The sequence below is a fragment of the Thermobia domestica genome, chromosome 11, assembly GCF_964235325.1.
Source record: "Thermobia domestica chromosome 11, izTheDome1.hap1.1, whole genome shotgun sequence".
In the NCBI taxonomy this organism is placed as follows: domain Eukaryota; kingdom Metazoa; phylum Arthropoda; class Insecta; order Zygentoma; family Lepismatidae; genus Thermobia; species Thermobia domestica.
This window is the reverse complement of record NC_137464.1, coordinates 133,628,147-133,642,643: the sequence shown is the minus strand read 5'-3', so window position 1 is coordinate 133,642,643 and position 14,497 is coordinate 133,628,147. Positions and strand designations below refer to the sequence as shown.

Genomic DNA, 14,497 nt, shown 5'->3' with positions numbered 1-14,497 from the left:
TTTCTGATCGTTCAGCTTCTATACACAATTGCGAAACGTACGAGCTCAGCCTATTTCTTTTCACATTAAATGATTAAATATGAAAGTTTTATTCAAACCTGAGTGCGGATATGTTCTTTTGTAGGGCATGTTGTAGATCTGGGTTGGACCCATATAGAGCTACATCGGTTAACCATGAAAGCTAAAATCACAATGTGGGTATGGGGAAGATCTGGGTGGGAGATCCCACCCACATCGGTAAACCAGATGTGACCATATAATTTTTACAGATTTAACACCAGATGGAAATGTCACCATATCAGATTTGAATAGGGCCATGTACTGCATCTCTGGCGCACGCTACATGCTTGTCCACCATTTTGGTTTAGAGTTATGTTTTTCTGATGAAAATAGGAGAAAATGACATCGGATACATCTGACATTTTTTCAAAATGTCACTGGTGCAAGTAGTTTTGCCGCACTTCTATCTATGGCGGATCCAAGAGGGCGGTCGGACATTTAGCGTGTTTCAGAGATGCAGTATTTAGACTAAACAAAACAGTATATAATAAAAACATTTTCAGATTGAAGTATTCACATTTTTATTTTTTTTAAATAATTAAAATAAAATTTTCACAAAACATATTCCCTAACTTTTTTTTATTATTTTTTTTATCGTGAACTTCAATCATTGCATAGAGGTATTTATTGTACAATTGAGGGGCTTAGTGGAAAAGGGGCGTATCCCACAAAATTTGGAAAATCGAGATATCTACAAATTTGGATACAGGGAACTATCCGGTATATTGAGCAGAAATGTTAGGATTCAACTCCGTATAGTATGGATCCCATAAGCGTAGGACGAAAATTAAGAAAATTTTGTATCAAAAATGTTAGTGGAAAAATGACGTATCCCCTTTCAGCTGCAACTCTTGAGTGGAAAAATGACTTATCCCGCTTCCATCTTTAATCTTCTAAGTTTGTGGTGATATAACAGTATCTGCCATTGGCTATCAGTCTAGAAATCGGCCAAGCCGTGACCGCTGATACACATTGCTGTTGAAAATAATAATGGCCACTAAGCAGGACGTTGAAAGTAATTCCAGTCTGGGAAATTCGCCTGTTAAACCACGAAACGAAAACAAATGGACGGATAATGAATGTAAGCTTAATAGCAACACAGGGAAGATTTACATTGGTCCCATAGGTAAGGAAGTACCGGATAAAATACGAAGTGATGTTAGGTATTGTAAAACTGAGTTGTGTAGATAGGCTATTTGAAGGATATCGATTCTGAAACCAAAGATAATATTTTAATTTTGTTTTACAACATGCAAGATTTCAACACGCAAAATGCCTATCTATTTGGGCTAATAAAAAGGTCAGAATGTGAACGTGTGTACATTAAAGACAGGAAAAATGTGAATGTCTTCGGGTGCGCCAATACTTTTTATTATATTCTTCGTCTGTCATCTGGAATGAAAGTTAATGTATGTCAAACAAACATTCTGAAATACCCATGGTATCACTGAACGTAGTTTGCGTACCGCCCGTGGTCATTAGAGAACACATACGAAAGTTATACCTGCGAAACCGTTGCTTTCTCCCAAAGAGGACCGTACAGGTAAACATCAACACCGCCGCCATGCTATTTCGGAACAAAAACTAGATATTGACAGGAATCACTTTAGGTCGTTTCCAAGATACTGTTCTCACTACAGCAGAGCTGCAAACCCTGAACGCTCATATATATATGCTGTTGTTTCGGTGCATTCTTTACAACAAATGTACGATTTATATGGAGAACAATGTGAACAAAGGAAAGTCGGTCCAGTGAAATTGTGTACATATCGATGTATGTTCAATAATGAATTTAACATGACATTTAAAATGTCAAGCACCGACACTTGTAAAACTTGTGATTAGATGCTACACATAGAAACTAGACGACCTGAATATCATATACATATTCATAAAACAGAAGCAGCCTACCAATCTTTGAGAAATGCAAAGTAGAAATGCAAATATATTAACAGCAGCACCATAGTTGCTGCTATGGATCTGAATCAAGCACTTCCAACACCGATGATAAGCACGCGAACTGTTTTCTATTGCGGCAGTTGTGGACATATCGTTTCGGGTTCCATTTCTGTCATGATGATTCTGCTGTTATGTGTGTCTGGTCAGAACCTGTTGCTTCTCGTGATAGTGATGAAATTGCAAGCTGTATTCCTCGAGTGATGATGCACCTACCAGAGATATTCGCAACAGACGTACTAGTGTACAGTGATTCGTGCGTTGGACAAAGTAAATATTCGCTCATTATGGGACTCTGACTGTATTTGTTAAATGTCACCGACCTCCAGACAATAGAACATAGTTTTCAATCTTGGTCATATAGTCCTCCCCTCCGATGCCGATTTCGGTATCATTGAGAGAGCGAAGAGGGAAATAATCTGTGTACACCCCCGCACAAGTCACTCTGATAAAGACAGCGCTTAAATTGCCATTTGAAGTCATCGAGATGACAACAGGAGTCATGAAGGTTGTATCAGCGTTGCAGTATGTTCTGATATTTAGCAAGAAAACAGAAGATGGGAAAGTCTTCAATGTGAGAACAGCGACTGGCATGAAATTTATGAAAGGCAGCCAACTAGTCCAGGTGAAATATACATACTCCACATGTGAGCCTTTAAGTACTCTACGTTTGCAGGGACGAAGAGGACAACCGCGCTCTCTGCAAGATATGGTTTTCCTGAAGGAAGACCTATTCAGAATCCTAAGTATGATAATCTAATGAACATGTTAAACTACATTCCACCAATCCACCACGAATGTTACAGATCTCTAAGATGCAATAATGGTGACAGGAACTACGTACGGGTAGAGGGTATTCACAGTAGCGATCTCGAGTGTTAGTGTGAGGTGTCTCTTCAGGGACGTGAGTACTGTGCCCTGGGTAATGGTTTATTGTGCAGTATAGTGTGTATGATACCCGTCTGCAGTGTTGTGTTTATCGTGTGTACGGTTCTAGCATATTAGGATGCTGCCGTACAAAGGAAATATTTTTTTCTCTAAAACCTGTTATTTTTGTGGCTACACGAACATGTGTGAATTTCTTTCTCACTGAGTAGAGTGTGTAAACGTTATTTGCAGAGACGAACATGGTCTACTCTGTTGTGTTATTCTGTACATTACATACATATTCGCGTTTTGGAACTTTCATTTTGATCAGTTAATATAGAAAGCTCGTATTGGTTTGGCAGCCATGATCATGTGCATTCTTATGTTTATTTCTTCTTGAAGATGCATGATGATTTTTTCTGAAACATATCAGACCTTCCTCTAATATATGTAGTTGTAATTATGTACCTTTCTTCCATAGTAAAACTTTTGTCAGTTGCAACGCAAAACCTTCTGTTTCTCGAAAACATTCAAATGTGGGATACGCCCCTTTTCCACTAAGCCCCTCAATTGTTTTGCTGTTTCCAACATAACGAATGGAAATAAATACTTTTAAACACGTAACTTATTATCATTAATATAGAAACAACATAGAAAAATGAGTGAATCTTCTCTTGCATCAACTTAATAAGTACCAAACGTTGACACTGTCTTTACCATTTTGTTTCATTCCATATGAAGAGTTCGCAGGAAGGACTATGAAGGGCACGTTTTAAAATGCTCAGAAAATTCTTTCTCAGCACCAAAATGTATAATTAAGATGGTGAAAACACGTCGTAATTCGCTCACGTGTACATTCACGAGTGGACTACGACCTGTTTTCACCAACCATTTTGTATCTTTTGGTGTGGAGAAAATATTTTTTGAGCATATTCAAAATGTGACCTTCACTGTTCTTAACGCGTACTCTTCATATACATCATTGTTTCCTTCCACTGAAGAAGGAACCAGCTCTTATTCCGCAACGCGTGGAAATTATTTAGTTTATTCAAAAAAGGGTTCACTGATAAGTGGCCATTTTCCTGACCCTTATGTCAATATATCATATGTATAATAAAATTAAACACGTAAAAATCATATACACTCTACGTCAACAAAAGCCACTGTAAATAAATTTATTTCAAACATCGAATTTTTCCGCTACACATCCCGACTAGGGAAACTAATATATAATTAAATAAACTATGCAGATAATATTTATCTTTCTACTTAACCTGAAATAATTTAGAGAAAATTTAGGAAGTTCTTTTCTTCTGTAAATTATTAGTTTCCCATAAATTTTAACTTCTCAAAAGTTTTTTTTTTTTTTTTTTAATCCCAGTGTAAAATATCCGTTAATTCGCACACTGGTCTGTAGTGTGGACTCATCCCTTACACTTACACAGACAGCACGGAAGTTCGGAAAACTCATTATATTCAGTAAAATATGCATGCCACTATAAAGTTTTAGTTTGGATAGGTTCTTTGCAGTAAAATATAACATAAAACTTATAAAAATGTATCACTAGGAAATATTTCTGCAAATTAGCGAACTGCAAGTTACTGTGATAAATAAAAAAAAAAAAAACTATTAATAACGGTTACTTTCATCAAGTTTATAATTCTCTTGTACTTTAACATATTATTGTCTACTATTTTATTTACAATAAGACATTTCGTTCATATAAGTTGGTTTATATCGGACACGCTGCTGAGGGTTGACCACAACTAGCCGAGGGACCGATCACCCCACGGCTTTCCCTTCGGGGTGACTCTGCAAGGTGAATTCAAGTGGTCCTTGGACTCTTGCGGGTTCCCCGCGGAACGACTGTGCATCTTCCCCTAAGTCTTGAACCTGTTCTCTTCTCCGATTACATCTGTAGCCATCCCAATCTCGCGAACCACTTAAGACTTTCCCAATCCGTTGGACAATGTCGCTAGTTTGTATATCAGGAAATCGGAGTTGTACTGCTTCTGAAGAAGAAAAATCGTAAAAACTCAATGCAATAATACTGTATCACCAGAAGGGACTACACATTTAAATAGCAAATGTCATCATTGAGAAATAACAGATTAATTTTGAAGTTACATAAATAAAATTCGAACGAAAATATAATTTTCTCCTAAAACACAAAGAAACCTTTTATACATTGCACAAAAAACATCCATTGTACGCATGAGCGCATTATTACGTGCTCGAAAGGCTAATCTAACAGGACATTGTCGTTCGGTGTCAAACAGAGGAAGTAGGGAGTGGAAAACGATATGTGGATGGCTCAGAATATCCACTCGTTTCAAGTCAAAAATTGAAAATTCACTTGCACGGTGCGATTGACAGAAAATTACAACTTCTTTCAGAGGCATAAACAAGGAAAACAATTATTTATTTGCGATTAACAGCGTTACCAATGCCCTAAAATGTCTACAAATGCCAAAAAAACTCTAATTTTCTTAGTTTCATTTTTCTAGATTAACACATATTGGTCTCCGAAACCTCGATATATGACAAAAAAAAAAAAATCTCCAAACATGAACTGCAGTAATAGAAACTGATGAATGAATATGACAAGGAACGCGTATAGCATAGCAGATATGGATCCATATGAAAGGAGAGTATTTAACGTATTATTGAATTATGTTTTGTCCTCTAGAATGACCTTTTACTCTGATGGTGATTCAAAATTATTTTCATATTCCTGTAGTAAAATGATCACAACGAATAATAACACTTCCAGTTCCCTTACTACATATTGTTAAGGAATTCGATTCGATCCGAAGAGGAACTTGTCTCGTAACTCTGGTATTGTTTGGGAGATATTACCGCAAGCTTTACTTTTACTAGGACAATGCGAGAATGGCACCTAAACAAAGGATTTCACTGGTAGTAATCCCCCTCCAAGATTCCTAAAAATATATACTAAAAAACGCCATACATCCGAAAGATGAAATTAGACTCTATTACATATATATAACAAAATTCTTTATGAACTCAGATCCTGCACAGGCGAATCAGCGACACCATCGCGAATGGGGCTTTTCCTCAGTCTCATCCGTGAAAGGCAGAATGGTAGGACCTAAAATTATTAGGAGCCCCGAACTACATCGTGGCGTGAATCTAGTGCACATATCTTGAAGTGAGGTCACTTTACTACCTGTTTAAACCATTCCATATTCGTCGCACAACAAAAATCGAAGGATAAATGTGTTGTTTCGACTTCATTAGACTTTTGTACGACGCATAGAAATTATATTTACAGTAAAACTTCTAACGGACATCTCAAAATAACGGACAGTTTTCAATTTCCTGGCAGAAATACATTGGGTGCAATGTGAAAATTACTTCTGAATAGCTGACATTCTCAATAACGGACGCGGATACTGAAAACTATTCCCCAGCGTCTATGTAGAACTTCCAACTAACGGACAGCCTGAAATAAAGCTTTGTTATTTTCTAGAATTTCAAGCATTAATAGGCAGGATCGTTAATGTACCGCGCATTGTTGGATGTGATAATTGAACGCAAATGTCTCCATTTATTTGTTTTCAACATGCATTTAGTTTAGTATCCATTTTCAGCAAAAGTTTATTTAATCTTTGTCTATTTGCCTTGCTGCAAGTTGTTAATTTCGAAGAGAAAGAGTATTTTGTCCGAACATAATACTATAGGGGAAAAAAAACACTGTATTAGCTCATTATTAAACAGAGACATTTTGCCTACGTTATGTTGCTTATACGAGTAGTACGTTAAGTATACTGTAGATTTTTTTTTAATAGCGGACATTTCCCAATAATAGGACAGTTATATTCCCTATTTGTGTCCGCTATATAGAAGTTTCACTGAACTAAATCAAACTTAATAATTCTTCTGTCAGTCTCGTTCGATCCCTAATCGTAATCAAATGCACAGGAACAGGCTGATTTAAATCATTGTATAACCATGTCGTACGTCAATTATCGAGCGATAAAAATCGAATGGTGTATTCAGGCACTTATACCGTACTTTCTCAATAAATAAATAAATAAATAAAAAACGCCTGGGCCCACGTAGACTAGGACTTTTCATTAAATACACATTCCTAATGAGACTTTTCCAGCGATTTTACTCTAACACAAAGAAATCCTGGGATACTACTTTTAAACCTAGGCCTGGATGACTTTTGCCCAATGAAATACAATTTGTACATGACGTACCTATAACTACATGGAACAGTTGTAATCCACAAAATTTTTCCTTCCCACGTAATCCGTCAATGCTAAATTTCATTGCGAAGTCCCTCGAAAATACTGTCTTCAGATTGGACAATGTCAGTTTTTTGTAGTCCTCTTCACGCCCATTGGAAAGATAATGACACTAAAAAAAACATAATTAGTACATTACCATATGAAATACAACAGCAATATGAAATACAATTTTATTTTGTCATCAAGCATTAAAAATTATGTAACATTCGTTCATGCAGTTCTCCATTCTCAACAATCTACTATATTTTCTGCACAGGTCACTAAAATACACTAATACTACTTTAAATGATTGCAGATGAAGTCGAGAATTGCTGAGATCGTATTGCCCGTTTGTCTTACAAGTTCACTTCCTGCAAAACCGTGACATCATCATAGTCACTGATTCCACTTACCAAGGTGGAGATGGGTGCTAGAGAACTTCAAAGAAAGTATCCAGGACTTCCCGAATTCCCGAAAAGTGAAGGGACTTCTCAATTATTTGCAAAGCGAAGGCTTGGAGAATCCATGTACACCTGTGGAAGTTGCCCTTAAACACTTAATTTTTATGAGAACCCGCGGATGGTTGGAAAGGTTGTAGAAGATGGTACCGGTATTGCCAAACAAGGCATAACTGTAGACATGTCTACGGCACGAGGAAACCGTATACCATCCTACCTTATGATTTTGTTGTTGAAACACGAAGGTGCTATACAGTGAAAGCAAGATTTTCGAACTAGTATTGGATTGCATTATTATTGGTAGTAGTAGTAGTATTTAAGATCCAATATGGACACCTAAATTATAAGTCCTAAGAATTCACAGTCCAAACTGCTACCGCTAGAGAAATAGTTGATTCGATTTTATTTGATTTGAAACTGTATTATTAAGAATACGTCACAATCAGCTTTGGATTAAAAAATAAATAAAATACATAAAAATAAAAAAATACGTCATCTCCAATCCAGTTTGGCTGATGTACAATCATGTCCAAAATTATTGTCGCATGTCTATAAATGTTGTTGTAGGAATATAATTTGATAACGCATTCGCCCGGTATTTCTTATAATGCTAGTATGTGCATAATCGGCAAAGACATGTATGTGGCAAATTTCGTGTCAAAAGAGCATTAAATAAGAACAATAAAACGAAAATAAAACTTTCTTGTCCATTTAGCAACATTTTGTTTTACTCATTCTAATTTTCGTATTTGTAATTTTTTTCCTGTGAAATTTACCACAAATATACATTTTCCGATTATACACATAGTATCAGTATTAAAAGTACCCTGCAAAATCATTATCAAATTATATTCTTACAAGAAGACAGTTATAGATATGCGACAATTATTTTGGACATGAGTGTACATGTACGCAGCAATATATTATAGGCTCATGACATATCTCATAAAAGAAGTCATACCTTTTCTATATAAAAATGCATGTTAAAAGAATGTGCATTGCGTGCGAAAGGACTCTTCAAAGGCACCGAAAAGCCGAAGTGTAAGTCATTGTCGGCTTACCATCACCTTGTAAAATAAATTTTGTATGCATTGCTGAATTTTGAAACATGCATTTTTGCAATAGAACACCAACGACTTCCTTTATGAGATATGAAGCTGCACTCTCTACGTTGGTTGGACAGTGTTTGAATTTTAGGCTTCTGAAATTTATTTTCCCACGCTTTCGACGGCCTGCATCTCCCAACCTATTGATCGGTATGCACATGTCACAAAGCATTTTCTTGTTTCCATGTCAGGTACCCACCCCTACATTGTTTGGTACGCATTAATTTAACAACCTGTACATCTGAAAAAGCATCTGCCCACACGAGATCTATTTTTAAAGAATAAAAGTTTTCTTTTTCAAACAATACCTGAAGGATATTTACAAATACTTCGTGTCAATACGAACTTAAGAATACCACTCACCAATTTTGAAGCCATCTCTCTGTCTTTTAAATCAAATTGTGAACCACAGACAAACTGCGTAAAGGGAGCTTGTCAGCTAGCAGGTTTGCATTTTCTATAGATTGCAAAGCTTCTTTACCACTACAGGGAACTTGGTGCAGCTCATGTATTTTGGCTTCCATTTTATCAACTTTACATTTGAGATGTTTCATATCTAGCTGGATTCTCTGCAGTAACTGGAATATTTTTTCAACGGCTGAAATATCAAAAGAAAGAAAAAAAAAAACTAAATTAATACAAGACCAAGGAGGCAATGGTACACATTGTTTGAAATATTTTTTATTCTACCTTAAGATCGTGTGTGCCGCAACTACCATTAACAAAAGTCATCTAGGTTCTGACCGGCACATAGCTCATATTGACCCTGAAGTCGATACCCACAGCAACATACGGGATGAATTTTAAATCACATATTGATAAAAGCTTCATAATTAATGCATAAGCAGTTTTATTTTTATTTTATTATTTTTAAGTCTATTGCAAGAAAATTACTAATTGCTGTTTGAGGGCTTTCCTAATCATTACACCACATTCGGGTCAATTTTATATGTCTGTAGAGCATTTCAAGTGTCTTAATGGAATAAAATAGCCTGCTCGTGTCAATATCTAGGCATTCTACCGTATACGGAAGTTCTGCTGAAAAAGGTTACTGCAAAAACTCCTGTTGCGAGAGAATGCAGTTACATTTGATATTTCAACTTTCAAATTAATGTAGTATAAGAATGATATGCTCCAATGTTTCTCTGCAGAACCTCCGTATATGGAACAATGTCTAAATATCGATACTAGCAGAGTAACGGTTTCAAATGGGGTGCGAGGAATGCTTAACATTCAAAGAACGTTGATCGCGTCTCTGTGGTGTGACAATTATGACACCTGAACGGAATTTGCCTAATTTGGGTTCGTTCGAATCTCAGCCAGAGCAACAATAAAAACTTGAGTGTGTGTTGGTAAGCAAGCGAAGAAACCAGAAGCGCCACGAGAGGGCATATCGGTGTGTCGACTTAACAATTTTGTCTGCTACCTGCGCACAGGCAGTAAGAAAAAACAAATGACTAACAAGACGCTGTTTTGTACAAAAATATAAATTTTTCTGTTTCATGGTACAAACTTTATATCGTCAGCCCGTCGGTTTAGCATTCAAAAGATTGGGAGTTTAATCGCTCCTAACATACGCTTGCCCACAAGCCGCCTCTAATATGGAACAGAATAGTTCCAAAGCAACCATTCCAACAGGATGCGCTGCAAAACAAAATGTGATAAAACTAGAATTACAGATTATATGTTCTGAATTTTAAAGCCAAGAAGTACTTCCATTACGAAAGGAACGCCGGATCTAGAAATACTTTCGGAGGAGATCTTAAACACTAAAGATTTCACTGTAAAAAGTAAATCTTAGTATGATATATATGTTTTAAAATGTAATTAGTACGAAATTTATATTAGTTACACAAAAATCTATTTTTGAGGAAGAGAAGGGTTCGGACTCCCCCCCCCCCCTTCCTTCGCACGGCTTGGAACATAACAATTTCAATTTCCAAGCATAAGTTTTACCATAATTTCGTTTTTCATTAACAAAAATTGGTGATAATCTCGGAGACTACTAGGTCAAGGCGGCCACACTAAGTGGTCGGAAAATATCGATGCATTGACTATGTGCTGCCTCACTCTCGAGCTAGCAGGGTTCAAAATGTCCCTAAAGAAGCAATATAGTCATCATTTTGTTTGGTTATTTAATAATGACGACACACGTAACTAAGCTTAGCAATACAGTTTAATCTTTGGATACTTACTACTGCCAATTCCTAAACGAGCTGATGTGAAGGTACTGTCTGTATCTGCACATGAAGTAGTGGCAACTGACGACGCTGACATTCTGCATGGAGTTTGGATTTGGGAGTGGGATGGTGAAGGTCCGTTTGGACTTTTACGATGTGATGCAGACGAGCAACCTCCGTTTGAATTGTGCACCATAGATGATACGTTTACCTCCGCAGTTCCTCCTATAGATACTCCAAGCGACTCTGAAAGCAAGTAATGAAATTATACAAACATCCAGTTTTTACTAGACTGTTAGGTACACAATAAGCAGGTGACAACCTATGGTTTTAAAAGCATGTTTAAAACGTTACAATGATTGCATCCAGTATTCTATCTGTAGGGGGATGGCTGGAACTTCTTCCTCTCTGTTTCTTGAAATACCTCTCAACCTTGGATATGGTGGAAATAAAACCCACTTTTTTGAGCTATTGACGAATTTATCCCCCTCCCCGGAAATCGCAGAAATCGTACACAGATTTTGATTACATCAACTCACAACGTTAAAAGATACTAACGCTGTTTATCTGCTTGTTTGATCTTGTCCTAAATAGACTCCCTATCATAATTAAATGAATATTTAATGTGTACGTTATTTTTTCATTTATTTATTTATTGATGTATACTCATAATAGAACCAATTTAACGACACAGTTTGCATTACAAGCCCGGTTTTTCTGTAGTTAACCATCATGAGAAGATAGCATTTATCCGATAAAAGGCGAAAGTATTAACAACCTCGTTAAAAAAAAAGAAGAAAAACAACTAGCAAGCCTTTTCATAGAAATAAATTACTTGAGACTAGATCTGAGTCTGAATGATTTGTTACGTAAAACTTGCTTGAACATAGCAAGCAGCCAATTTTGGACTCCAAATTGAAAAACTTGTTTATAAAAATAAACAAACTAGACATCTTATTTTTAGTTGTTAGGGCTTCTCACTTCAAGCTTGTTGTACACATTACAACAACTACTCTGCACATCTAACGAATAAATTGTTTCCAACAGGTTCATAAAACATTGTAGGTTACTTCTATCTGTCTACTATTTCAGCCAGCCTTACTTTTGAATATTTTTGAGACGAAGTAGCAATAAACTTTCTCCAAAATAGTATATAGTTTCACATTTAAGTAACGTCTGCACTGGCATAGTAATACGAAAGAGTGTTTCTTTCAGGCCTGTTCCCCCCCCCCCCCCCCGGACGAAATGGTTAAAACGTACTGGAATAGAACCAGCAGAGGGAAATATATGGTTTCAGCCCCTCCGAATACTAAGAGTAACCCCCGGAACATTTTTTCTGAAACAAACACTGCGAAAGAAGGTCAACTCCCTGGCAATAAAGAATCGCCCACGAAATCTTGATAATTTTAACTTTCACACATTTAAAATATATATATATATATATATTTAAAACGCGATTCAATACATAGTCCTAGGAAACAAATCAGCTACGAGCTAAACTTTTAATTTGCGTTGAAATTACTATCAAGAGAGATATATATGAGGAGACAAGCAGTGTTCTTGAACGAAATTATGAATATAAAATATATTTAGCATAATTACCTTTCCGAATAGGTGCTGGGGGACTTGGAACACTACATTCGTTAAAAGTTTCATATGGTCTTCTCTTAGTTCCTGGATATGAGTCATCACTGTCCTTTTCAGACAAATATCTTTGTGGCTTTCTGCGACATCTTCTTGAATAAATTTCTTCGTCAGAAGAATCACTACTAACGTTTGAAGTCAGTAAAGCTTTGTCAGCCTTTGCTGTAGCTTTTTGAAATGAATCTGAAATGTTAAATAATACATATATTCTACAGTTACTGATAAGGGAAAGTAGCTGCGAAATTATTCTTGGCATGAAAACCATACACAATAAGAAAGCAACATGGTTATGGATCTACCCTCAGTTGTGATTTATTTGCTAACTGTAAAACATTAAATATTAGAATATCCCAAATAAAACAAATCTGTTTACGAACTAAATACTCTTGTTTATGTAAAGTTATTCACGACTGAAATTCGAGAGTAAGAAAGCCTGTAACAGAATTAAGAATAGAAGACCTAAGAATACTAGCATTTTTATTTTATTTATTTATTTTTAACTTTATTTAACGTACCTTTGACATTTGCTGCTCACGATAAGATAGTGCAAGGCTGGATTTGGAGAGAGTTATACAGGCCTTGTCTTTAAGGTACTATATTCAGCATTCGCCTGATTTGACTGAGTATAAGATCCCGGAAAAAACTCTAGCATAGTTAGACACAAACACAAACACGCACACACACACACACACACAAAGAAAAAATCCTTCTTATTTCCCTGACTGGAGTTGCTACTTTTCCCTGACTTCTTTATTTTCTTCCATATACTATTTACTTTATTTAACGTTATTTCAAAAGCACTTTAAGAATCCTATAAGAAACGTCATGGATTTTAAAAGCTAATTTATTATATAAGGTCCTAACATAAAAAGTTCATTTTAGGTCATACAAATATATGTCAACTCATACCTCATACCAACTTGTAATGTAAAGAGGACACCATTTTTTCTTTTTTCTTCAATAAGACTGTATTGCAGCAATGTATTAAAATGGAAGACATTTTTAAAGCATGTTTGTCACGAAACAACTGGTGACAGGAAGCTATGAATTTAAACAAGCTTACTTTATATGAGTTTCATTTACCAACTAAGCTTCTCGAACTGTAGTCACAAGTATACAAATTACAATGGAATTAAACCTTTAAACTTTTCCTTGTTTTGACGAAAATATCCTCACAAATTTCGACCTGTAGCGCTGGAGCGTCGAACAGGTGAGTTCACCGTTAGTAACCGTTATAAATGAATAAAACAGGAACAAACGTAATCCGAAACAACCTCTTGCAATTTCCCTGGCATTTATGTTTATTTCTTGTTTCCCTGATTTTCCAGAATGCGGACATGGTGTCTAATCAGGATGACCAGCCACCGGGCTGAAATCTACGACCTACCAAATACTAAGATAACGCGCTACCAACTAAATCACGGCTGCTCCGTATCATAGATCTTGCATTTCAATGCAGAAAATAGTGAAATAATATTACATTTTGACTCAAAATTGAGGTATAAATACTCAAAAACACAACGAGACAGATAAAAAGAAAATACAAATAGTACCCACTGGATTGTCCATAGATTTTTATGTTCACAACTGTCCAATCAGCAGATGGCTCCTTACAGTCCCTGATCAAATTTTGAATACGCCTAACGGATGATGTTTTAGGCCAAAGGCATTCATTTTCGTTTTTAAGCCATTTACTAGGTATAACTTCTAATGCTCCGTTCTCGTCAGTGAAAGCTGCTACGCAAAACGTTTTTCTTCCTGAGGTCATGTTGATTCTGTCTACAGATATGCTCTTTTTTTTAAAAAAAAAAAAAAATCACAACACTGAATGAGAAAGCACTGCAGCGTATTTCTTTTCCAAACACACAATACATTTTGATGTCACTGAGGTAAGGGAAGCACGGGATATCTTATTCGACAGTTTGCCGCACTTACTGTATAAACAAATACCAACTGCGAACTGCAT

At 36.1% G+C, this 14,497-nt stretch overlaps 1 protein-coding gene across 2 annotated transcripts; it reads right to left on the bottom strand.

Annotated features, from left to right (window-relative positions):
- Window positions 1-564: 564 nt before the first annotated feature.
- Window positions 565-13,166, bottom strand: LOC145664456 (uncharacterized). 2 transcript variants are annotated; one of them, XM_081731146.1, is made up of 4 exons: window positions 12,490-13,166; window positions 10,903-11,133; window positions 9,071-9,305; window positions 7,137-7,273 (listed from the first exon to the last, which is right to left on the bottom strand). In XM_081731146.1, exons 1-3 carry the CDS (start codon window positions 12,794-12,796, stop codon window positions 9,097-9,099), a joined length of 747 nt encoding a protein of 248 aa, XP_081587272.1. In that variant the 5' UTR covers window positions 12,797-13,166; the 3' UTR covers window positions 7,137-7,273; window positions 9,071-9,096. The 2 variants fall into 2 exon arrangements, with proteins under 2 accessions (XP_081587273.1, XP_081587272.1); XM_081731147.1 differs by lacking the exons at window positions 10,903-11,133; window positions 12,490-13,166 and adding an exon at window positions 565-4,896 and having other exon boundaries at window positions 7,114-7,273; window positions 9,071-9,225.
- Window positions 13,167-14,497: the final 1,331 nt, after the last annotated feature.